This window comes from Hydra viridissima, unplaced genomic scaffold, assembly GCF_058129835.1.
Source record: "Hydra viridissima isolate aposymbiotic clone 2 unplaced genomic scaffold, HvirCarnegie_v1 scaffold_5, whole genome shotgun sequence".
NCBI classification, from domain to species: domain Eukaryota; kingdom Metazoa; phylum Cnidaria; class Hydrozoa; order Anthoathecata; family Hydridae; genus Hydra; species Hydra viridissima.
In genome coordinates, this window is record NW_028324304.1 from 2,781,882 (window position 1) to 2,807,656 (window position 25,775).

Below are 25,775 nucleotides of genomic sequence, written 5' to 3' on the forward strand. Positions count from 1 at the left end.
CATAGTTGATAACCATTGCCTATATAGCATGTCGATCGCCAGGGATTTTTAGTCCTTGATCTTTGCGGCTCTTTCTTTACATCTATAATAAGGGCTAAAATTGCAAAAGAGGTACAATCTGCAGCTGTTACCTATATTTTAAGGTAGACAGCAGTACTTGGTTGTATAGTTTTTAACTTTTTTGAAACAAAATTTTGTTTGGGAAATTTTTATGATTGTGCTCTAAATAAAACAAAAAGCATGAAATTGATGAATGGAATTTAAGTTCAACTGAACCATATTTGCACTTAAATATGTACTGCCGAACTGAATATTTATTTTGTCTAGATTTCTCAGTGTTACCGTAAAAGTAATTCGTTTGTTGTCAAATAACGTCTAGCTTTTTTAATTTTTAAAACGACAAATCCATCGATTAATCGTTTTGAATTTATTTAACCAACGATTATCTTTTAAAATCAATTCATCGATTTATCGTTAATTGGTAACCACCCCTAAAAGACATCACAAAACAAATCAGAATTGTAGATAATAATAACACTTTAACCAGATCTTGGTGTTTGGGCTAAGATCACCTGCTTGGAAAAATGCCTCCGGTCTTCTGTAAGCACAACCTCAACCTTCAACACAAAGAGTTACGTAAATTTCTTGAAAACCAAACTAAAAAAATTTTTACTAAAGACTCTCTTAGAAAAAACTACCACGTTTAAAAGAAGGCGTAGACATTATGTTCTCTCTTTAATGTGGCAAAGATTTTTTGATTGTTGAAAAAAATAATCTTTAATACTGGCCTAAAACGTAGCCCCCTTGAACCTCAGAGCTATCGGAATTTTCAGTATGGACTAAATTTGACTAAGAGTTCTAAGGTTTGGGATAGTCTCTCTGAGCCTTTTCCTGAAAACCTGTTCAACGTTCGAGGCTGGTCAAAGGCTGTTAGGAGTCGTTTTTGACTAGAATACTCCTAAACGTGTATAAAACAATCCAGATATTAATTAAAGTTCTATCAAAACTTGAGAAGTTTAAAAAAATTTAAATCCCGCTGTTTTGAGATTCGCCTGATATACATTACACATACAGTATGGATGCTCAAGTTCTACTTTAGTCATTAGAATACATATATGTTGAAAAAATTTTTCTCTAGGGATTCTAAAAGAAATATTTGATATAATTTAGAAGGCTATATTTTGTGAGTAACAAGCTTTACAAATGCACACGAAATAGGCATAATTGCAGCTGTATGTTTAAACCCCGATAAAAATGGTGCTACTAACTCCTTAGGCATTATAAACCATTAACAAATGTAGAACTATTAAATAAAAAATATTTCTAAAACCTGTTTTTTGGCATGATATAAAAGGCTAGTTCTTTCTTATAAATTTAGTGATGTTCAAAACAACTGCCTAAAACCTTTTCGTTACAGCTTATCCCAGTTACAACGACTGGCCTACCATAATAGTTTAAACTTTGAAAAGAAAAATGTTTTTTCATTAACTTTTAAAACTTCATGTTATTCAAAAACGAACAATCAGTTGAAAACTAAACAACGTCTCGACGGTCAAAATCTGCAGTGGCATTAACTTTAATAGTTTTTGAAATATCAGGTGATGTATTAGAAATGCTGAAGTTGAACAACTAGTAAACTATTTAAAACTTTAAAATGTATATTTTATATTTCACTTTATCGATTTTTTTTGATGTTTAAAACAAAAACAAAAAAACTGCTTTTTTATGCACAGTTCTTTTTTAATCATTTTATTTTCAAGAGTTCGAAAGTGACCTCAATTGATTTCTTTTCCGTTCATGATGTCTGCTATGCTTGATTTATTATTCGTTTAGAACATTCCTTTGAAAAACTGTTCCATTTGTAAAAAACTTGCTTTTGTCTTCTTAGAACCAACCTAACCTGTACATCAATACAAGTTATTAATCTACATTTAAGTTTGTAAGAGTAGTTACACTCAAATGACGAAACAGTCCTTTTCACTTAACACTCAGTTAATGAAAATGAGAAGTATTAACACACTAAGATACTCGCGCAATTATAAAATAACGCTTCTAGTATCTATCATGAGTGAACTACTGCCTCAGCTTCAAGTAACAAATCGGAAACCCTTGGAGGAAAACTAAATAAAAACAAAATCAGGTGAAATCTTGAAGATGGCCGTTACAGTTCATTAGAATGAATGACGTTGTAAGATAAACCATCAATGCCGACCTCATTTAAATGAGATTTACAATATTAGATCTGTTATAACATCTTTTTTTTCGGAGCCATAAACCGCAGCCCCACCCCCTCTTCTACTGTAAATGATGAAGGGAAATAAAATTTTTATATAACTGAGGTTAAGTCAGAACCTCATATAAAGGATTTCCAAGCAAAAATTGAGTTTAGAAACAATTAAAGGCTGAGCACACCAGTATACAAATTCTATTAGACTATAGTCAAAGTTAATTAACTCCTGATACATTTACACTAAATATCATAAGCTAAGAAAAGTTATTTCTTAGTTTGTGGTATTTAGTTTTGTGACCATAAAAAAGAGTGGAAAACTAAATTGTCCTGGAATTTCATTGAACATCCTTGTAGTTAAACACACCATATTAAATTTTTATTAGGATAAACTGAGGTATGTTGAATTGATTTAAATTTTAAGTAAATAAGTGTAACATTTTCAAATTAATCCAAAAGATTCAACAATAAAAAAGACAAATTTAAATAGATGACTTTTCAAATAATCATTACACTTTTAATACTCATCTCCTTCTTCAGCAGCTTCTTCATCCACAGAGTCAACTCCAACTTCTTCATAATCTTTCTCCAGGGCAGCCATATCCTCACGAGCTTCAGAGAACTCTCCTTCCTCCATACCCTCTCCAACATACCAATGAACAAAAGCACGCTTGGCATACATCAGATCAAACTTATGGTCAAGTCGTGCCCATGCCTCAGCAATGGCAGTAGTATTGCTCAACATGCAGACGGCACGTTGAACCTTAGCAAGATCACCACCTGGTACAACAGTTGGTGGTTGATAGTTAATACCAACTTTAAAACCAGTAGGACACCAGTCAACAAACTGAATTGTACGCTTTGTTTTGATTGTGGCAATTGCTGAATTTACATCTTTGGGAACAACATCACCGCGGTACAAAAGACAGCAAGCCATGTACTTTCCATGACGAGGATCACACTTCACCATTTGATTGGCAGGTTCAAAGCAAGCATTGGTTATTTCAGCAACAGTGAGTTGCTCATGGTAGGCTTTTTCAGCAGAAATGACTGGTGAGTAAGTGGCTAGAGGGAAATGGATACGAGGGTATGGCACCAAGTTGGTTTGGAATTCAGTTAAGTCCACATTCAAAGCACCATCAAATCTCAAGGAAGCAGTAATAGATGATACGATTTGACCAATCAATCTGTTTAAGTTGGTGTAGGTTGGTCGCTCAATGTCCAAATTGCGTCTGCAGATGTCATAGAGAGCTTCGTTGTCAACCATAAATGCGCAGTCAGAGTGCTCCAGAGTGGTATGTGTGGTTAGAACAGAGTTGTAAGGCTCAACTACAGCTGTAGATACTTGGGGAGCAGGGTAAACTGCAAACTCCAGCTTAGATTTCTTGCCATAGTCAACAGACAGTCGTTCCATGAGCAAGGAAGTAAACCCAGATCCTGTTCCTCCACCAAACGAATGAAAGATCAGAAATCCTTGAAGACCTGTGCATTGATCAGCAAGTTTTCGAATGCGATCCAGCACTTGGTCAATCAGCTCTTTTCCAACAGTGTAATGACCTCTAGCATAGTTGTTAGCTGCATCTTCTTTGCCAGTGACTAGTTGCTCAGGATGAAACAGTTGACGGTATGTTCCAGTACGGATTTCATCTGAAAATTAATACCATAGTTAAATATAAAACACAACTTCATTCTAAACTTTACTAAAGTAGCTGTTACAGCAAATAACAGCTTTAGTAAAGTATAACATTCTATACTTCAGTTTTTTGTAAATAATTACAGCAAACAATAGCTTTACTAAAGCTATTATTTACCACAATTCTTTATAAAAAAAAAAAACAAAAAAAAAACTACTTAACTCAACATTTAAAAATATCAAATTGTTTAATAACAAACTTATATTGGCCTTACCAATAACTGTTGGCTCTAAATCAACAAAGACAGCTCTTGGGACATGTTTTCCAGCACCAGTCTCACTGAAGAATGTGTTAAACGAGTCGTCACCACCTCCAATGGTTTTGTCACTTGGCATCTGGCCATCGGGCTGAATGCCATGCTCAAGACAATACAATTCCCAGCATGCATTACCAATCTGACAGCCAGCTTGTCCAACATGAACAGATATACACTCACGCTTAGGAAAAAGAAAACTTTTAATTAGCAAGTTACTTTATTTATTACGAGATATGGTATGTAAAGAAATCCGAAACCTTATTTGTATCCCTGTTCAGTATTAGGATGAAGAAATTATATTTAACAATATTTCTGTAAAATTTTAATTGTCAGACTACAACTGAATAAAAGTCACTCTTAAGATTTTAAGACTTACCATTTTGAATTTTCCTGAAAATTTTAACTTAAATTGTTAATTTTGATTTAGAAGTAAACTTGGCGAAGCAACGTATCGCTAGTTTTCTCCTGAAAATCTTGAAGATTGCAATGCGTGATTGGGGTGGTTACAGTTAAATAAAAAAATTTGCCAAGTCGAATGGACATCTGATTGGACTGTATTTTAAATTAACCAATCAGTATCATTTCTCCGCAGATGCTTTTTCTTAATGTTTTTTTTTTTACTCTCAACCGCAGAGATTTAGCTAAATGAAGCATTGCAGTATCTTCCTTTAAGTCTTGTCGGGGGTTCCGATCTGTTTGGAATAAACTATTTTAACTTTTTATAAAGGCAATTGGTCTTAAGCTTAAAGTAAAGCAGATCTTGAAACATAATCTTAAGCTTCAAATTTAATGGTGCAATTATTGCAGCTTAAGTTGCAACAATTTAAAGCTTAGCTGCTAACTTAAGTGTAATAGCTGTGAATATTTCAAGTTCTTTTTGTATTTTAGAACTAGAGTGAGTGTTTCATTTTCTTAAGGAAAAAATTCTCCTTTAACTTTTGAAAAAATAAAAGCCAGTTTCATTCGCTAAGGGAGATAGGAAGTTTGACGGATGGAATGTCGAAATTTTTAAAACTGTCGAATTTTTCTGTCGTCATAGAGACTTTAATAATATTTCAATCTATAAAAAAATCATTTTAAAGTTCTTTTTTAAAAAAAATTGTTTTTTAACCATTTGACGTTTATTTTCATGATTTTTTTTTTTTTTTAATTCCGTGAAAAGAATTTTGACGCCATGAGCACATTCTTACTTTATTTGTTTTACTGATTGTAAATCGATCATCGTCCAAGATAATCTAAAGTTGATTGTATAAAAATCCGCTTAACACGGCAAACGCAATTGTTTTGAACAGATTGAACTAAACAGTAGTTTGGTGTGTGCGTTCCGACCGATTTTGATCGGAATTTAGAAGAAACTTTTTGAGAAACTGAAATTTGGTGAGAAAACAATACTTTTGATGAAATTTTAGCTGTAAGTTTTCTTTTAAGTATTGTTTAAAACCTTAAGTTTCTTATCTGAAAAATTCGTAGTTTTGAATATAAATACAAAAAATTCCGATTCCCTCGGAATTTTTTGTATTTATATTCAAAACTTGCGTATGATAGCAAATTTGGAATTCCGAATTTGCGATCGTACGCAATCTAAATAAGCCGGAACGCAAATCCCAAATAGTAGGTTTTCTCCTTTTGATTTTATAGAGTTTTAGTTTTACAAGTGTACTGGTATCGGTTGTCAATAACACCTGAAAACGTATTGTTATGTTAAGACAATTTAGTCTATTTGAAAACAGGGTTGCAAAAATATCTTGTTGAGTTTATTCAGAGGAATGGTTAAGAAGTGTTTTTATCAATCCTATATTTCAACTACATAAGAATTTGCGCATTTTGCAATGCGCTTACATTCAATAATTGTTTTGTGAAATAATTTAAACGTCGCCTCTGATTTTCTTATTGACAAGAAGGCGTGATCTGAATTTTTTAAGTTTATTATCGAATCAAATTGATCAAAAGTATTAGCTAATCAACCAGCACTATGCAACAATATGCAACTTTATATTTGTATAAATGTATCATAAGACGATACGATAAATCGATACGATTGAATACGATGCTAAGTAATTCAATGAATGCTTTACAAGTTTACTTTTAAATCGTTTGCAGAAATACGATCTGTGAAAAGAAATTATTTTCATTTTCTTTACTTCACACTTTTATTTAGTTCTCATGCGCCAAAATAGAAGTTTAATTTCCAGACTACTTCTTTCTTTTTTAATATATCCTCAATCTGAACTTCTAAAGTCAAACCTCCCCCAATCATAATTTCAAAAAAAGAATTGAGTTACCGTGGTGTGACCTAACAAAGTCATATGCTTTAAGAAAGTCCTAACTTAAGAAATTACAAAATTCGTATATACAAAATAAACCTTTGGGGAAAATAACTTAGTTATTTTAACTAGATATCTAGTTAGTCAAAATTTTCTCTTAATGTTTATTTTATATATACGAAATTTATCATTTCTTAAATTAGGAATTTCTTAAAGCATAGGACTTTGTTAGGTCACACTACGGTACATTACTTTAAAATCTATTTCTTGTCCCTTTTGCGGTGATTTAATCGTATTATTTGATTGTAAGCGCATGCGCAATCATTTTTAACTTGCTCTAAAAGATAAAAATCTCCGTTGATTTTTCAGCAAGTGAAGCCAATTAAGTTGATTATTTTTGTTTCTATGGATACACGTACTTCGTAGCAATAAACAAGTTCTACACATTTTAAAATTTTTTTATTTTTTAACAAATTTTTTTTCAATAAAAAAGAAAACTTTTAAGTTTAAATTTTAATTTTTTTAGATAAAAAAGTGAACCTTCTCTTAAATGATTTAAAGTTACATATTTTGATTTAATTTTTTAGATAAAAAAGTGAACCGTCTCTTAATTGATTTAAAGTTACATATTTTGATTTAATTTTTTAGATAAAAAAGTGAACCTTCTCTTAATTGATTTAAAGTTACATATTTTGATTTAATTTTTTAGATAAAAAAGTGAACCTTCTCTTAATTGATTTAAAGTTACATATTTTGATTTAATTTTTTAGATAAAAAAGTGAACCTTCTCTTAAATGATTTAAAGTTACATATTTTGATTTAATTTTTTAGATAAAAAAGTGAACCTTCTCTTAATTGATTTAAAGTTACATATTTTGATTTAATTTTTTAGATAAAAAAGTGAACCTTCTCTTAATTGATTTAAAGTTACATATTTTGATTTAATTTTTTTTTTTTTAGATTAAAAAAAAATGGTTCAAAACGAAAACGACGAAGATGTCACTTTTTATAAAGGAGGAAAAATCCTTTACTATCAATGTTCTTTTTTACTTTTCATATTCCAAAAAAATTGAGCACCGCAAGAGACAACTTAAATTTTAAACTTATAAAATGATAATTGCAATGTAACTCAGTAAAATGGTCCAAATAATTCATTCGTCAAATGCAAAAAATGTGATATCAGATTGCACTTCAAATGCACCTTTTGTGCAGAGCACCATCAATCGCCGTCGTTCGTCTTTTTGAACGTAAGGAATTTCGATGTTCTAATCTGGTTTGGCAATTTTAGCGAATTTACATTGATATCAAACTTATAGTCAGCAGTGAGAAGATTTAACAGGATTAAATATTTTGCTTTGCTCTGCGGCAACCATGGCCGCCGAGAGGGGGGTGGACGGGGAAGATTCCCGAGGCCCCGCGTGTGTACAAACAATTTTTTAAAGTAGTTTTAAAAATATTTAAATAGTTTTGACTTTTAAAAGATTTAATTAACTTTTATTTTTCTTTTACAATGACCAGAGCACGCTTCTTTTGGTCTTGAGTATGTAATTGATCATAATGAGGGCCCCTTAAGAAAACTTCCCCGGGGCCCGAAATTTCTCTCGGCGGCCATGACGGCAACCACAGCCCTGATTGCACACATGATAACTTTGCAGCTTCCTTTTGGGAAGGGGAAAAAAAGCACTTTTTTTAAAATTTTATACATTTATATACTGTGTATTCTCGTGTATAAGTAGAGAAATGTAAGACAAATCTCCGCCTTAAAGCAAAACAAAACTAACAAACATTTTTTTTTTATCAAAATGGCTTAAGTATGCCGAAATTTTAAAATTTCAATTTAAAATTCCATTAAATGTCATACATCACCATCATATTAAAAAAATTTCAAAGATTTAGTAATGTAAACTGTAAACTTTAAAAATGGGTACTTTTTTTAAAACAGAAAATTTTCTGCATAGAATTTTAACTTTTTACGTTTTAGATATTGTATTTTCGTCTCAATTTTCAATTCTCTTCATAAAATCTTTAAAAAAAACAAGAAAGTAAAAATCTTCTTTTCTATTTTCTTTTACTAAAAGACAAATAATTAAAAAAAAAAAAAAAAAATTAAATAAAATCTTAAAATGTTTTTTTAGAGTTTAAGCGTTTTGTTTCGGTTGTTGAAAAAAAATCTCAAAAGTCTTCAAGATTTTTTCAACCCTTTTTTTTTTCTACATGTCGGGAGATGTTTCTTAAGTCACGTGTTGTTCTAACACGTGACTTAAGAACTAGAAATTTTATGTTCGTTTAGTGTTCTTATTTCAACCTCATGGTTCCCTGAAACATTTTTGCCAGCTATTTTTGATTAGCGTTTGCTTCTGATCTCAACTTGTTATTGAAAATTATAAAGTTGTTACACAGTTGTCGCCAACCCTACTAATTGAATTATTATCAGTTGGTGAAGACACAATTGAGTTTCTTGTCATTATTGCGAAAACAGATTTAAATTTTGATTGTGTGACGGCTTGTATTTTTCATAGAATTGTACGTGCATGTCCATATCTATATTTGGCTGTCTCACACTTTTCATCGTTCGAATAAGTAAAATGTTTGAGCTGAGTTTAAAGGTTAAAATTTATGTTAACAGTTTCTTTGGTTTTCCCTCCTCACAATATAAAGAGTTTGTCATTTCAAAAGAAAAAAAAACAAAAAACGAACAAAAAAGCAAAAGAAAAAGAAAAAAAAACAACAAAAAACAAACAAACGAATGTTATTTTAGAGAATATTGAGGGAAAACAAAATTTAACATGGTGAAGGGGTGGGGTGGGGTGGGGGTATTGTTACACCGATGTTCTACTCTACAAAATAACGCTAGTTTTTACTACACCCTCAAAGTTGGCCACAAAACCTTTAAATTACGGCTTTTTTTTGCTTATTAGTGATATCATAAGTAATAATTTTCTAAAATGAATTTTATAATATTCTTAAATAAAAGTGTGCATTTTAAAGAATAAATTCAATATAATTCAATATTAATTATACCGCGATCCATTTGCAAAATATAACCTTGACAACAACCTATAACAAAAAATCTTAACGACAACTTGTTTATGGGCGAAACTTGACAACAACCTGCTCATCATTATTCCTATTTATTAATTCATTTTGTTTCTTTAATTATTTCGTTTTCATCAAAAATGATGGGAAATTTATTGGGTTGCTAAAAACTTATTCACAAATTATTATTATTAACATCATAATACCATAATTAATTAATGATTCATATGCTCGAGTTAAACTATAACATCTTTAAACGTCTATTTAACTTTTATGGCTGGTTTTTACTTAATCTTCTTTTTTCCTCCTTTTCATTTTATAGCTACATAACATACGAAGTGCTGACAATATTTTAAAATAAATAACACATAGATTTACAAGACACAGTAGCAGATATTTTTTATAATATAATTACAACTTGATTTTCCGGGCTGGAATTCCGTACCACTCCGGCATTCAAGCACTTATGTTTCACAAATTAATGCGAGGTGAGTTTCTTGCCGGGTTATATATCCGTTCAAACCGGGTTATGTGCACGTTAAAACTGGGTAATGTGCCCGTTCAAACAGGTAATGTGCCCATTCTGCCCGTTTGAAGCTAACCGAGGCAGAATTTCCAACTCTGACTAAACACAAATATTTACTTAAATTTTGAGATTGCAAATAAGGCAGCTGATGAAAACAAGAAAAAACTATGTAAGGAATCAAAAATGCTAAAATGCAATAGAATGCCAAAAATGTTAAAGAATGAAAAGATGTAAAAAAACAAAAAAACGAAAAACGAAAAAAATTAATTAATATAAATTTTATTAAAAGAGGCTACACTAGAGTCGAAAAAAAAAAAAAAAGAAATATGTCAGAATTTTTCACTGGCCATTTTATATTAGCTTGAAGGATTGATTTGAATGCAGCAGGCAGATACCATGATTTGACTATTGTGCTGCACAGATGCCTGTTGCCATGAAGGGTAGAAGACTCCTTTTTGATGATGAATCACACAGGGGAATTAGACAGGAGTGTTGCTATAGTTACCAAATTTGATGAGGGATTGCTGGTAGAAACATACAATCTGAAGATCCTTTTGGCAGTGATGAGCCGCCTAAAATGAACCAATTTTCCAGGGCTGCGTTTCTCCAAATTGTTGGTGCTTTTTCATCATGCGAAAGAATACCAATATCCTTATATACAACTGATGCCATAGCTGCAGCAGATCTGTCTGAGAGTCCATGGTGGTCACAGACCAATTAAAGAAAAAGGAAATCGCATCTCTTTTGAAGATGATGAATGATGATGCCGGAGTGTTTTCATCAGTGGCAGGCCGTTTTGAAGTACATGTTGTAGCAGAAATGACAGAATCTAGTGGTATTGCATGAGTAAGGTTTGAGTTCTGTTTGCTTTGGATATTCTGCAGTTTTGCTGTAACATCTTTGTCTATTGATCCAATATATTAATCAATCCATTTTACGTTTTATCCATTTTACGTTCACTCCTTTGATCTTCCAGAGGAATGTGCTCCATAGCTGGTATCATGTTAACTTTGACACAGCAGCATTTTTTTAGATCTTTGCATTGGTAAGCAGATATATCAACCAGTATGTCTAGTTTGACTTGTAGAGCTGAAAGTCGTTTTTTTTATTTTCTCTGTCAGAAGTTGGAGTTTTTTTGCAGCTTTTTGCTCTTTGTCAAGGATGTAAATGATGACACAGTTGGTATGTCGCATTTTCTCCAAGTTTTTAAACCCAGCATTGCTGTTGAAGCTGCTTCATTCTTTTTGTTGGTTTTTCTAGAAAGTTACTGTAAAATTGTAATATATATTTAATTGTACCGTTATTTCAGAAATGATATGTAGTATTACTTGCTTACATTTTCTTGCAAATATAACAAATGCCACATGAAATCGAGTCCTGTAAGCAGTTACACCTGAGAGAGTGGCTTTGAATACCCAAAGAATGCATGATCTGCTTTATACCCTAACATTCTGTTTTTTACTGAAATATAATTAGCAAAGTATTAGTATAGTATTAGCATACTATTAGCAAAGTATTAAGTTATACATAGAAATATTTATAGTCCTTACAATTTTATAAATAGAAAACATCATAAGGAATATAGTGATATGATTTTATACTTATAATATTTAAAAAACTTTTTAAAAGAATTTTTTAAAAGAATTTTTAACTCAATCTAATAACACCACCCTTGTTTCCAATGTTGGCATTATTTCCATCACAGTCCAGCACTTGCAGATTATCCAAAATGATATTGTGTTTTTTTGAATACTAAAGAATTACAGATTTTAATGCTTCAGCTCTCGGTAAGTTGCATTTTATTCTTTTTACCACTTCATTCTTTTTGTTGGTTTTTCCAGGAAGTTTCTGTAAAATGTTGGTTTGTACTATTAGTTGGTATGTAGGGACTAATTATCTCTTGTCCTTACTTTTTTTATGACAGGTGAAAATAATTTGGAACACCAACAATATTGATATTTTTGAAAATTCGGACAGTGTGTTTTGGAACTTGTTATAGCATGTATGTCAGTAGCAAGTTCAAGGAAGCACTCTTTTAATTTAAAAACTTCTTTTTCAAGAAATCTGACCTAATCATAAATCAATTCTTCCCTTCCAAAAGTTTTTTACAGAAAATTAAAAGCTTATTAGTTTTCAGGATAGAAATCTTTGTTTTGCATTTGTTTCTTCTTTCGAAATAAGTTGTTTTTTTCATAGATATGCACTTAGAGAAATGTTTCGTTTTGCTTCAAACAACTTTTAAGCCGTTATTAAACCACTAAGCTGTAATTAAGCACTATAATTTTCTTTTCTTTTATCTTTTTTTCAGTAAAATCTTTTATTATCCTTTTCAAAGAACGCATCATCCAATTCCGAATCAGAAATATTCCAATTCAAGTTATATTTAATGTAATCAGGGCTCAATGCACCCCCAAAGCAAGATGCAACAACATCTTTAATAAACAAAAAAATTGAACAAAACAAAATGCTGGGCTAAAGTTTCTTTGCCCAGAGATTATCTTAAAATGATCTAATTGGCATTGTGAAATAATCCGAAGACAAAACTGTCACTAATAATGAAAAGTTGAGGCTCAGCAGTAAAATTTGAGGTTCGGTACCAGTAAAAGTCTAATATGCAAAGATAAACTTTGGGTCCTCTAAATTTTTCGGTTTCTCACTAAAAAAACCCTTTTTTAAAAAGGTATGTATAGTTTTTAATGGCATATATCTTAGTATTTACATTAATCCATTAAAAAAGAAAAAGATTTACTTTAATGCACCTAAAAAAAGAGATTCAAGAATCTAAAATTCATTAATATTGGTTTTTTATTTAAAGTTATTTTTTATTTTTATTTATAACAACAGTCAAATAAATATACAAGATTAAAAACTGATTCGGTTATCCTCCAAAGAATGATATAAATTTGAAACACTTAAAGTGAATTTGTAAATTTTAAAAGTTATAAATATTTGATTTTATTTTTAATTTTAAAAAATATAGTGTGTAATATTAGGATATTGTATCATTTTGCAAGTGAACTGAGGACTTAGCTAATAATGGCAGACCTTCAGCTCAAAAAATGAAGAGACATGTTATAATAGGTGAGCATAGCAATTTACAGATGTTGTAATTGCTAGAATATTTTTTATTTAGAAATTATTAGAAGATTTGTCAACCAAGTTCGAAGGAGTGGAAAACCATAGATAAGAATAGGACTACAATTAGAGATACTACTATCAACACTGTTAAATCTAATGCTATGACTTAGCGAAACTCAGTATAATGACATCTTAATTTAAATTTATAATAACTTCCGCCTCAAAATGATAATGCAATTTAAATCTCTAAAGTAGTGATTGATCAACTTTTCATTCTAATCAACCTTGACCACGCATAGTGTTGATATTTCTCGAGTACTCAAATAAAAAATACAATTAAGTTACATCTATCGAAAGAACTTTTTGGAGTACCTTTATCTGAAAACTCTAGAAATTCTTTTAAATAAAACTTCCAAGAAGGAAAGTGAATAACATCCTTGTTTCTGTTAACAGCATTGGTCAAATCGTTGTAGATGGATCAAATAATTCGTCGAATGTTCATCAAGTCAAGACAAAAAAAGGTAATTATTTATATTCAACAAAGAGCTACCAAAAATTGTTTTCTTTTCGTAAATGTCAAACATTTTACAATAATGCCATGACAGTTAGTATAGCAAGACTCAGCATAAACATGGAGTGTCATTATACTGAGTTTCATAGCACCTTCGCTTAGTCATAGCATTAGATTTAACAGTGTTGACAGTAGTATCTCTACTTGTAGCCCTATTTTTTCGAGTGCAAGTTTTAACCAAGTTTTAGGCTTTGGCAAAGAGCCATAGCCTTAGTGATAGTCTTAGTTATAGCCATTGCTCGAGTTTTACATATATTGTTGATGTTATCTCGCGCTGACACCAACAAAAGCTGATGGCAAAAAAAAAAAAAAAAAAAGAAAGAAATTTGGTCAGTAATTTGTATGTATTCTCTATAATCAAAATATTGGTATGTTAAACCTATCAAATTTAAATTTTCAAACCTTTTGCTTAGGTGATGGTTTACATGTCCATTTTTGTGACATCTCCAGCTTGAATGGTTTCGGTTAATGTTACGAGACCGATAAAAGAATTTCAACATTAAATTAGATTAAACTTAAATAACTCTTTGAATTGTCAACAAAAAACCCAACTGTTGTTTAGAGTTTGTTTTTTTTTATCATAAATATCATAACAATTTTAGAGCTATAAAGTTTTCATGGTCACACTTTGCAAAGCAGAAAATATGTTAAACTTTTATGTCGGTGATTTAATCTATCTGTTTCGACTTCAATTTCCTGGAGTTTTACTCATCTTATTTCATGATTTGTGATTGATATCATAACTTAAGTTAAGTTTTACGAAATTTTAAAGTTTTTGTTGAGCATTTAAAAATGTGCGATGAAGTATTCAAAATTTTATTCCGTCGCATCTTGTTTGTAACTCCTGGGAAATGTAGCCCAAAAGGTCAAAAGATATTTTTCTTACGTATATTCATTGAAACTATATTAACTCTGATCTCGATGACTACAATATTTTTCTTACCTATGCTCATTGAGATCATATTAACTTTGATATCAATGGCTTCAATATTTTTAGAGTTTTTCATGGAAACACGTTTTGAAAGTAGCTTAGTTACGCCAAATTTGAGATTATGCACTAAATTTAACAATAATTACTTACATACGCTACTTAAATTGAAGTATAGTGTATTGAAGTTATATGTTGTTTATATGGGAGATTAAGCGAAAAAATCAAATCTTTCTTTTCTTTTTCCTCTAAGAGAGAAAAAAAACAAACGTTTATATCTAAAAAACGCGAAAACCTGGGCCATTTAGACGCTGGAGGAAGGTCAAAATAGCCCAAATGAAGTTCACGAATGAAAAAGGAAACTAAGGTAACACATAAAACTTCTTTCATCTTGATAAAAAAAAGTTGACTTTTTTTGAAGGACTCTAATAATCATTTTGTTGTAAAAAACGAAGAATGCAACGAGGCACTGAAAAAACTTGAAGATTTAGAATCATTACTTGACAAAGATACATGTAAATCACTTTAAGATCAGTCAAACTTATAAAGTGTTGAAGAATAGATTGTAACCAAGCGTGTAAAATTGATAGAACTCACCATAAATAACTCCTGTAAGTTTTTTAATAAGTAATGAGTTGAAGACTCACTTTCATCTTTTTACGCTTTTTCCCCTTGATGTTAAAAAAAATCAACTGATAAAAGTGATGATATCAAAGTAAAGAAAGTGATGTTAGATTTGTGATCTTTTTACACAAGTTCACATAAAGTAAAGCGATGATAAAACTTTTGTAAGCAATGGCAAACTTTCTTAACATTTACCTTGTGGTCGAAATATCCGGCACAGCTCATCAAGAATCTGCTTGGCATCGTATGATCCCTATTAAAGAAGAAAATTAGATGAAAATCAGCGTCTTGTTAAAAAAAATCATCTTGTTAAGAAGTATATAGCGATTAGTTAAAAAGAGCACTGAGTACCATCAAAGCTGGCAACTTTGCACTAAGGAGTTTTAACGGTGTTGACAACCTTAACGTAATTTATTTAGTTGAGGTATTTGTTATTAGCAAGTATACACTGTCGATAATGTAAGGAGCTGTGTTTTATTATAGTTTATTTATGTTTGTCGGGTTATATTAGCTGCTATTGAGTGTTGTTGGGTATTACTAGCTGCTACTGAGTGTTGTTGAGTGTTATCCGCTTAGGTCGGCTGTCATTGGGTGATGTCGGGAATTGACAAGCTGTTTGTTTGCTTACCTACCCTTAGTGTGTATGTGACTTCGTCGAATAATATTCGGGTGTGGTTCGTGTAATAGCAGACATGTTGACTTCTACCATTTTAGTTGAAAGTAAAAGATTAGCAATAAAATAGTAATACAAATAATAAATATCAGTAAAATAGTAATATAAATAACACTATGCTAACTCCTGACTCGAAATATATACAATATTAATACTTATTGCTTGTCTTTCTCGCCTTTTATAATGCAAAATAAATATTCACAAATGTTTTACTCTGATATAATGTTTTAACACTTTACGAATACAACAGCAACATGTTATCGTCAATTATTTATTCTCTTCATTATTTTATCGTTTATATCGTTTATATCGTTTATTATTATTATCATCGTATCGTTTTATGTAACGTGCTATCAAATCTTCTTCAAAAATATCCTCTTCAAACATCTTTAGAACTTATGACCAAAATGTCAACTTACATTGGAACTGTTCTTATCTCAAAAATCTTTTATTACTTTTTAAAAATTTCTGCCCTTCGTTTTCTACAAGCTCTCAGATATTTCGTTTTTTATGAGCTCGCAGATATTTCGTTTTCTATGAGCTCGCAGATATTTCGTTAAGCATAAATAATGATTTACATTTAACGTGTCGCTTTAGAAACTTTTTTTGACCTCTAACTGACGGTTCTCTGAACAGGTTTTGCTTGCTGTCGTTTGATCAACGTTCATCTCATGGCTCATCATCTGGTGTCAACTTTTAGTAAAAGCTATAAGAATATAATATTAATTATAAAACAGTTATAAAATTGTCTGAACCTAACTAATTGACCAATTTTCATTTTATGAGTTTGATATAATAGAATTTCTAGTCGTAACAGATTTAACTTTTAATTGTGTGACTGCTTGTACAATTTTTGATGCAATTGTTAATGTGTGTCCACTAGGGGTATGACTAAAAAAAAAATTTAAGAATTTTTTATTCCCCATGTAACCATGAGTGGAGAAATTATATTTATAAACATAAAATATATTTTTTTTATGTAAATTGTCAAAAAAGATCACCCCTCAAGCTGAAAATAATTTTTCCTATCTTTTTAGTGAGTTATAAATTAGAAATATAATAGAGAACCCAATCTTACTCAATATACGACTGTGATCACAAACATCATAAATTCTACAGATTTCTTTACGAGATAACTGAAACTTTTAATAACTGCAATTTTCGATTTGAACCCTGTTGGACCGCGCGGAAGTGCTTCAGCATTTTATAATTGGTTTTTTGTATATAACCGGAATTGTCTTCTTTAACTTTGTCAAACTGTTATCTTGTGTTTTGAACATTATGTCCAAAAATAGAGTTGCTTCAAACAAGAATAAGAAAGTTTGGGAATCAAATTTAGTAAGGTTTGAAAAAGCTAAAACTTCCAGAAAATGTACTACTGTTGTTAAAAGTATTAGTGAAATGAATAAGATGCCAACAGAACAGCGTATCATTGATCGATTTAAAAGTTTGTCATCAAATGTGAAAAGTAGAAAGGAGAGAATTGCAATTGTGGCTGAAGAAACTAAATTGCTATGGAGAAAGCTAAATATTCCTATTCAACAAGGGAAATCGGCAGCAGAAAGAAAAATAGAAAATGTATTGAAAAAACTTGACAAAGATAGTCGAAAACCCGGAACTCAAAATTTTACACGATTGTTTGACATAACCGATGAGAAAGGTGAATGGTTGTGTCAGGAAGATAAAGAATTTTATTGTCTTCAAAAGTCAACAAATGGAAGAGCTGGATATTGTAAAGCCTAGAAAAGCCTGTTTTTATTGGATGCCAACACCATATTCTAGATACTCTTTTGAAACATGTCATGAATGATCTTTTTGAAGGATCGACAATGTCACCATATCTCCATTACCCTTTTGTGACAAGGTTGCAGCAAGATTACGAGAACTTGAAGCTATTGTTTAGTAATATTGGAAATCCTTTGACAAAAGTGAAGCGAACTCGCTGGAGAGATGACATGGATTTCCTGAATCACTTAATAGCATGTTATAGAAAGTTTAAAAGCACAGGTAACTTTCCAAAAGTTAATTTCAAATCACTTCCTGCTATAAGCAATGCAAGGTGGAATTCGAGAGCCATTTTTATTCTACTTGCTTACATTTTAGTACCAGAATACCAAGAATCAGAATCAGCTCAAGCAGCATGTGACTTCATCTGTGGTTCATGGGGTGATATATGGTTTGGGGGTCACTACTTCAATCCTGCAGACTTTGTTAATCTATTAGAAGCATGCAATGAGCATCCTAAAGCATTGAAATCATTGAAAAGGTTTTGGTCCACTGAGCCAACACCAATGCCAACACAACGTTCAAATATATGTGCAGAACGTGCTGTGAAAGTGATGCAAGACTTAATGCCATTATGCCATAGCATAGAAAAACTAAATATTAAATACTTATTGTCAAATACACAGTAGACAAATTTTAATTATACATGTTTATTGGTTTCTATAAAGTAGTGGAAGATGTGTTGCAAAACTACATTTTTTAAAAAAAATTTACAAATATTTTTTAATTGGGGGGTGAACTTTTTTGACATATAGTAAAAATGCTTGTTATTTTTCTGATTTTTGCACAAAATCTCCACTAAATTTAGTATGGGGATATAGGGTTGCAAAATTGTCATATCCCTAGTGTCCACCTTGTGTTTCGAGTACTTTGTATTTTTCATTGTTCAAGTGATTTACTTACACTGACAAAATATAATTATAGTTTAAATAAAAGTTTTTCTTTAAAGAAGAATGCAATTATGAAGGTGTAAACAATTTACGTATCACGTCTTATGGATTATGTTTTTAAAGTTTGATGAACTGTGATGCCTGATGGGTTTCTTAAAATTTCTCAAAATATTTTTCATAAAAAAAAAATGTTTTGAGAAATTTTACTCAATAAAAAGCCTAGAAATGAAAAGTCATTTTTTGAACTCAACATTTAATGATTTGACTGAACTTTTCACTGCACAAATGCGCTCTTATAAACAATTAAAGAAGAAAGATTATTTCTTTATTTATTTTACAAATGTTACTGCAAATATTGACCCTTATGCATTTACAAGACATTTTTTCATGAGTTCTGCATTGAAAAAATAGTCTGATGATCTCATTTTACAGTTTAAATGTGGTTATTTTGTTGGGAATGTAACTCTTTAAAAAAGTATTTCAACAGTTTTTTAAAAATTATGAGAATTTTAGCATTTAAATTTTGATAAAATAAAATAAGAATTTTAACAAAGTACTAAGAGTTAGTTTCAGTACAAAAAAAAATTTATTTTACTAATTTATCAATTTTATTATAGCTTGCCAGGTTAGTACAAGTTGGTATGAGTTAATTTTAAAAATTGAATTTCAGAAGATTTTCTACGAAAATTCGTGTGTAAAATGAAAAAATGTTATCTTATACTTCGTGAAATGAAAATTTTTGTTAAACAGCCAAATGGTAATTTTTTAAATATATATTCAACAACACAATATATTTACAGTTGTTTATAAAGTTTCATCAGCGGGTTTCTTTTTACATGCTGTTTTAACGATGGCAATCAGCTTTCTTTGTTATGTAAACAGTATGACCAATCATTTTGATAGACTTTTACTGCGTTGACAAACAACACTAAAATTCATTTGGTTGCATTTATGTAATGAGCGCTTTTAAGAAAAGTTTTATAAACTGTTATTTAAATTGTAAATAGGTGTTGTTTCTAAGTTAAAAGGTAAAACACTTTGGTGCCCCACTTTTTATTGCAGATTTTTTATTACAGAAAGATGGTCGTTGTAAAATGAAGAAACTTGGTATCCATTTTGTTTTTTGACTAACGCAAAGTAATCTAAATTTAACTTGAAGGAAAACAAAAAGCCTATACAAATGCTATTATTTATCATTTTCTTAACACAATAAATTCATATTCCACCATTTAAAAGCCATTCCCTAGTAAATTGTTAAGCGGACTGGTTTTTATTGCCTAAAATTTTTTGCTTTCATTTTGTAAGCAAACCTTATACAGGATTATTTGAAATAAATTCACTCCGAAAATTAAAGAAGTGGAGTGAACAAAAAAACGTTCGGCCCACATAAATGCTGACAAGTAGCCTGGAATCAGCAAGTAAATCTTAGTCTCTACACCAAGAAGTAGTAGCATCCAAATTGTTTGTAAATCTTGTTCCAGTGTTTTTCAGAGAAATGGAACTAACGTCATTCATCGCCGTATATCAGAGAACATGAAGTAGAGAATAGGATAATGTTTACGTTCTTAAGAAAACGATTTGTAACAGATTTTGGTTAAATCTCAAAAGTTCTTTTTTTGTGTGTGATGGCGGAGATTATTTAGATTGTAGGAGTTTGCTGTTTGCTTTATTTGGTTTTCTGTTAGTGTGTTCGGGTGTCTATAATTTGGTTATGTTAGTGTGCTTGGGTGTTATAATTTGGTTATGTTAGTGTGTTTGGGTGTTTATAATTTGGTTACCCAGAATGTTCCACAATGGTCGAGTAACGCTAAACTCTTTGACTTCTAACACTTTAGACCTAGATATAACTTTACATTAAAATCCTAATGTAAATACAATTGAATTTCTAGTCGTTAGCGCGAACGTAGTTAAACTTTAATGGTGCAGCTGATTTACTTTTCATCCATTGTCTACCTGTGTCCACCTGGTGTTTACATACGCTATATTTGAGTCAAGTGAAACTTAAAGATCATGTTTTTAATTTCTTACTCTTTCCCTCCTCAAATTACAAATAAGTTTTTAGGAAGTAATTTATCAATAATTTTAATAACTTTATTTTTAAGTCTCACATCAAATCTTTGTTATTGAATGTTCAAGTGTTCATTACTGTCACTTCCAATATCCTAATTTAAACCAAAGCGACCGTGGAAACCATGTCATTTTGCAAGTTAACCCTTCCAAGAATTTTTTTGAAATAAATTATTTTTGAAAGACTTAACTTTTTGCTCTTAATTTTTAAAAGTTAGGTCTTTCAAAAATAATTTATTCTTTTCAGATTTATCGAAAAGAGAACATCAGAAAGCATTCAAAGAGTGATTTTGTTTTAAACAGTCTGAATTAGACAGTGAAGCACCACAATCTGGAGAAACTTTGTGAAAAAAAATTACAATCACTTGCGTCAAATCATATGAAATGTCAATGACGCTCTCAAGCATCATTGGTTCCGAAAAGGTTAATATTTCTTTAAGTAACACAACTTAGCAGCGTTGAGAAAATAGCGAATATCAGTGTTTTCGTGGATTTTTGTTTTTCTTCGAGTTAAAAATTATTGAACTATTAGAGTATTTTGCGTTAATCCAAAAATAAAATGGATACCAGTTTTTTACATTTTAAACAGCAATCTTTGATAAGTTGGTGGCTACATAATTGGACGTTAGTGCGCTTTCGCATCCCTTGTTTTAATACACCCAACTAAAGCTTCAAAAAAATCCGTACCCCATTTTTTGCCGTTTATTTATTTTGGCATATGCAGGACAACTCTTTGTTTTTGTCAACTGATAAAATTTATGTTACTTTTTTAAATTTTTCTTTAACTTGTTCAAATTCAAAGTACCTCAGAGAAAAAAACAAAAAAACCTTGAATTACATTGTAATTAAAGAAGGCTTTTTTACAGATTTTTTTTAAAAATAAGTTTTATAGTTCTTTCATTAAAATGTTTATAAAAGATTTTTCAATTATTTTATCAACTTAATGTATGCGCCATGTCAAATTACAAAAAACATTTCATGAAGTTACAAAACCAATGGCATTAAATGGTGCTGTAGGACTCACCAAGCAACAGATTTAAGTTTTATTGGTGATGTTGTGTTAGTAAATATATTATCATCTTACATGATCACTTGCTCATTGTTAAAGTATTTTAACTAAACTTCTTGTTAATATTTATTTTTAAATTATTTTCTGTATTAGAATGTTCCATGATTGTCTTATATTTTTCCATGATTGTCATAAACTTTTCCATGATAAATTATGTTAAGTTATGCAGTTAGTTTTACTGCTAAAATCATTCATTTCGTTTAATGAAATCTTTGTTAAAAGATTTTCAACATCAAAAGATTTTCGACATCAAAACCTTCAGTGTTTAACCTGCATTAATAAAAAGTGCAAGGAGTTTACTGAGAAAGTTAGCACGAATGAGAAAGTTAGCACGAATGAAAAAATTAGCACGAATGAGAAAGTTAGCACGAATGAAAAAATTAGCACGAATGAGAAAGTTAGCACGAATGAGAAAGTAGAAGCACGAATGAGAAAGTTAACACGAATGAGAAAGTTGCATCGAGGAAATTCTGAGTAAAACTTTGTCAAAAGCCAAAAAATTCAGGAATTTTTTTCAGGTTGTAAAGCAGAAAAAAACTAAACAAAAGATTGAATACCATAATTTCATAGCTTTATGATATTATCATCACTATGATTGTAAGCAACTTTTAGCTGTTTTAAGCATAAATCAATTTTGTGGAAAATATGAAATAATAAAAAAAAGGCTGGTGATGAAAATGCTTTGTTTTAGATGTCCCTAATATGGATTAGAGAATAAAATCAATTTTGATTGAAAACATACCATAAAGGTGGAAAAGATTCGCTTAAGTGGCTGAATTTGATAACTCTGCTATAGATTATATTGATCTTTGTAAACGCAGTGATTAGCTAAATATTGACTAGCTACTAGAAAAACTCGCTGTACGAATAAAAAATACGAAGTTCTACAAACTTTATGTCCGGCATTTAGAATATTCTTAAGCAAATGGATAAAGATGATGTTTTTAATGAGCTGCAAAAGAGTCGTAAATGCGTCCTCATTTTTTATGCTTTCGTTGTTTTTAATGAGGGTTACAGTTTTAAGTAAAATGATTTGAGAAATAATTTTTCTATGTTATGTTATCTATCATTCGTAAAGTAATATTTTCCTGAAGTTCTACTAATTGCAATAGTTTTTTGTTAGCAGATAAACCTGTTTAAAAGTTGTTTTATTGATAAAGAACTTTTTGCTGTTTAAAAAAAAGCAAAACTTTATGGGAAATTATTTATTTATTTATTAATAAACTTTTTATTGTCATCATCATCATCATCATCATCATCATCATCATCATCATCATCATCATCATCATCATCATCATCATCATCATCATCATCATCATCATCATCATCATCATCATCATCATCATCATCATCATCATCATCATCATCATCATCATCATCATCATCATCATCATCATCATCATCATCATCATCATCATCATCATCATCATCATCATCATTCAGGACAGTCTTTATACTGCTAAGTTAACAATTTATTGTCCTTCAAGTTGTTTTGAATTATCGCTTATGACATAAAACATGGTGCTTTTGTAGTTTATGAAGCTCAAAGTGTATTTATAAATTATATCAATATTGAAATGCTCCTGAAAAAGAAGATTGAGCATTTCTCAGATGGTCATGCAGGCCAATAAAATAATAAACAAAAAACTTCAAAACTTACGCATGCATCAGGATGAACTTGGTGTTAAAGCACAATAAACATTTTTTGCAACCAGCCATGATAAATTTCCGTGGGATTGTAAAGGAGGTATTTTAAAATGAGCAAGAGCAAACGTGATTCTTCAGAGACCATTAGATACGTTGATTACACTGGTCAACAAAAAAATACTTTTTGATTGCACCATGAATCTAAATAGCTTTTTCTAAACCAGTTTTTTGCGCTGATTTCAAATCTGCTTTCAGTTTTCTTCCAGCACGTCTAATTCTTGAGATATTTGGAATTTTAATTTTCGGACATTCTGTACTTTATCCCAATACATAAACATTGATAAACATTCAATATTTCAAGCACCACTTATGTTTCTATACAAATAATCCAAAGTCTCTGTGACTAGGTTTATTCGTAAACATTTATACACATTTAATAGTTTAAAGACTGTTGACTAAAGCATATAAATCACTTAAAATCTCTGTGAATATGACTTCCTTTTGTATACTTTTTATGGTTCATCACAATAAAGCATCCAACAGTAGTCAGCTAACATGCTTTCATTCCAGAATCCTTGGTAACGCTTTTCCATCACTTGAATATCTTGGTGGAATCGTTCACCTTGTTCATCACTCACAGTGCCCAAGTTTTCAGGAAAAAATGCCAAATGCGAATGCAGAAAATGCATTTTCAATGACATACGACTGCCCACTTTTTGGAACGAATCGAGTAACTTTTGAATACAATTTTCATATTTACACGATTTGTGATTCCCCAAGAAGTTCTTACAAACCCATACAAACGCTTTCCACGCTTCTTTTTCGTCGGAAGTAAGTGACTCTTCAAATCCATGGTCTTTCAAAACCTCTCGAATTTGGGGTCCGACAAAAACGCCTTCTTTGAGTTTCACTGCACTAATTTTGGGAAATTTTTCAACCAAGTATTGAAACCCGCTGATTCAGTTTTAACTAATGCAAGTTTTACGTAATGTTCGTTCACAGCACGACTATCCCATAAACAAATAAAGCAGCAGAACTTGGTAAACCCTGTTTGCATACCCATTAACATACCAACCAATTTCAAATCACCACAAATGTTCCACTGATGAGTTTTGTAATCAATAGCGTCTAGTAATATTTTCATATTTTCGTGAGTTTCATTCAAGTGTACGGAATGAGCGATTTGAGTACATGGCTTCTGATTCTGATTGCCAATATACAACAACTCGGCCTTCAAACTCCTCTTGGATGAATCAATGAAGAGGCGTCAATCACGAGGCGAATGCACTTGGGATTAATTTTTGAAAAGACCATTGACTTTATTGCAGTAGCACAAGGGTCCATCAATGGTGAAAAACCTAGATAAATCGTTGTTGCGCTTTCGAAAGTGGGATACTTCGACACCAACTGCTAATAAATTCTTTTCTTTCAGTCTTGACACCAAAAGTTCAGCTTTTTCCTTGGAAAGGGACAAGTCTCTAACTAAATTATTCAGTTCACCTTGTGTGAAAACTTTGGGCTCTTTGCCGTCAATATCTGGATCAAAGTCAACATCAGCCACATCTTGACGTTCAACATCAACAACACATTTGTCTTCAACAGAGTCTAATCCATCAGCTGGTGGTACTAGAATGAGCAGGGTGCTGTCATGAGAAACAGGCCTCATGGCCGAATCCATATTCGGGTACACAATTTGGTGCTTATTTTTCGACGAAAATCCAGCATTATTAACCGCGCAAAAATAGCACTCATTTTAATGATATATTGGTTCCCTCCAAATCATCAGTATAGCAAATCGAAAAGAAGACCTTCGTTTGTTGATCCAATCTCGTAATAAGCTGCAACAACTATAACAAGCCACATGTGGTGCCCAAGTTTTATCTTGATCTCCCAAAGGATAACCGAAATAGAGCTTGTAAATTTTCCAGATTTCTGGAGTGATTTTCTTTAGCTGCCCTGACAATGTAAACTGCCCACAAATGTAGCAAAAGGCGTCTGGTGAATTTTTGCAATTTCTAGGCATTATATAAGTTAATTTTATTGAAATAATTACCCTGAAAATAAAGAAACATTAGTATATTTCACACTGAAACTATATATTAAGTAAGGGTGAAACAGAGGTTGTATAAGGTTGATAAGAAATGCACTTAAAACAAATTTAAATAAATTTTCACACGATTGGAATATTTGATAATGTTAATGAATACGACCACTATTCATTAAAATTACATTCTGACATCTTTATGGACATGCGCCGCGTTTTCATAGACTAAAGTTTAATAATAAATGTATCATCCTAGAAATCATTCTAATCATTCTACTAATCATTACAACCCCAATCACCGCTACCATACAGTAATATACAACAAAATAGAAGACTTTTATTTCATAACAAAAAATCTTTTTATTGGAACAGCTAAACATTTGAATAAACTGTAAA

At 30.9% G+C, this 25,775-nt stretch overlaps 2 protein-coding genes and 2 long non-coding RNA genes across 5 annotated transcripts; 1 reads left to right on the forward strand and 3 right to left on the reverse strand.

Annotated features, from left to right (window-relative positions):
- Positions 1–2,708: 2,708 nt before the first annotated feature.
- On the reverse strand, positions 2,709–4,890 carry LOC145188816 (tubulin alpha-1A chain). Its single transcript, XM_090087053.1, has 3 exons — positions 4,554–4,890; positions 4,136–4,358; positions 2,709–3,874 (listed from the first exon to the last, which is right to left on the reverse strand). Exons 1-3 carry the CDS (start codon positions 4,554–4,556, stop codon positions 2,745–2,747), a joined length of 1,356 nt encoding a protein of 451 aa, XP_089943179.1. The 5' UTR covers positions 4,557–4,890; the 3' UTR covers positions 2,709–2,744.
- A 526-nt stretch (positions 4,891–5,416) lies between these two features.
- Positions 5,417–7,579, forward strand: LOC149887977 (uncharacterized). Its single transcript, XR_016453051.1, has 2 exons — positions 5,417–5,588; positions 7,402–7,579. It is a non-coding gene; the product is annotated as an uncharacterized LOC149887977 (long non-coding RNA).
- Positions 7,580–11,339: 3,760 nt separating this feature from the next.
- LOC149887978 (uncharacterized) lies at positions 11,340–14,172 on the reverse strand. 2 transcript variants are annotated; one of them, XR_016452273.1, is made up of 2 exons: positions 14,055–14,172; positions 11,340–11,464 (listed from the first exon to the last, which is right to left on the reverse strand). It is a non-coding gene; the product is annotated as an uncharacterized LOC149887978 (long non-coding RNA). The 2 variants fall into 2 exon arrangements; XR_016452272.1 differs by lacking the exon at positions 14,055–14,172 and adding an exon at positions 11,674–11,742.
- A 1,856-nt stretch (positions 14,173–16,028) lies between these two features.
- Positions 16,029–25,414, reverse strand: LOC149887979 (uncharacterized). The gene is made up of 2 exons (XM_090088279.1): positions 23,349–25,414; positions 16,029–16,583 (listed from the first exon to the last, which is right to left on the reverse strand). The coding sequence occupies exon 1, from the start codon at positions 25,011–25,013 to the stop codon at positions 24,630–24,632; it is 384 nt and encodes a 127-aa protein (XP_089944405.1). The 5' UTR covers positions 25,014–25,414; the 3' UTR covers positions 16,029–16,583; positions 23,349–24,629.
- Positions 25,415–25,775: the final 361 nt, after the last annotated feature.

Bases quoted from the DNA above. Each gene is read 5' to 3' on its own strand.
- LOC145188816 (XM_090087053.1), bottom strand. The intron at 3,875-4,135 runs GTAAGGCCAATA...ATTAATTTTCAG, and splicing joins TTTAGAGCCAACAGTTATTG to ATGAAATCCGTACTGGAACA.
- LOC149887979 (XM_090088279.1), bottom strand. From the start codon at position 25,013: ATGGATTCGGCCATGAGGCCTGTTTCTCATGACAGCACCCTGCTCATT.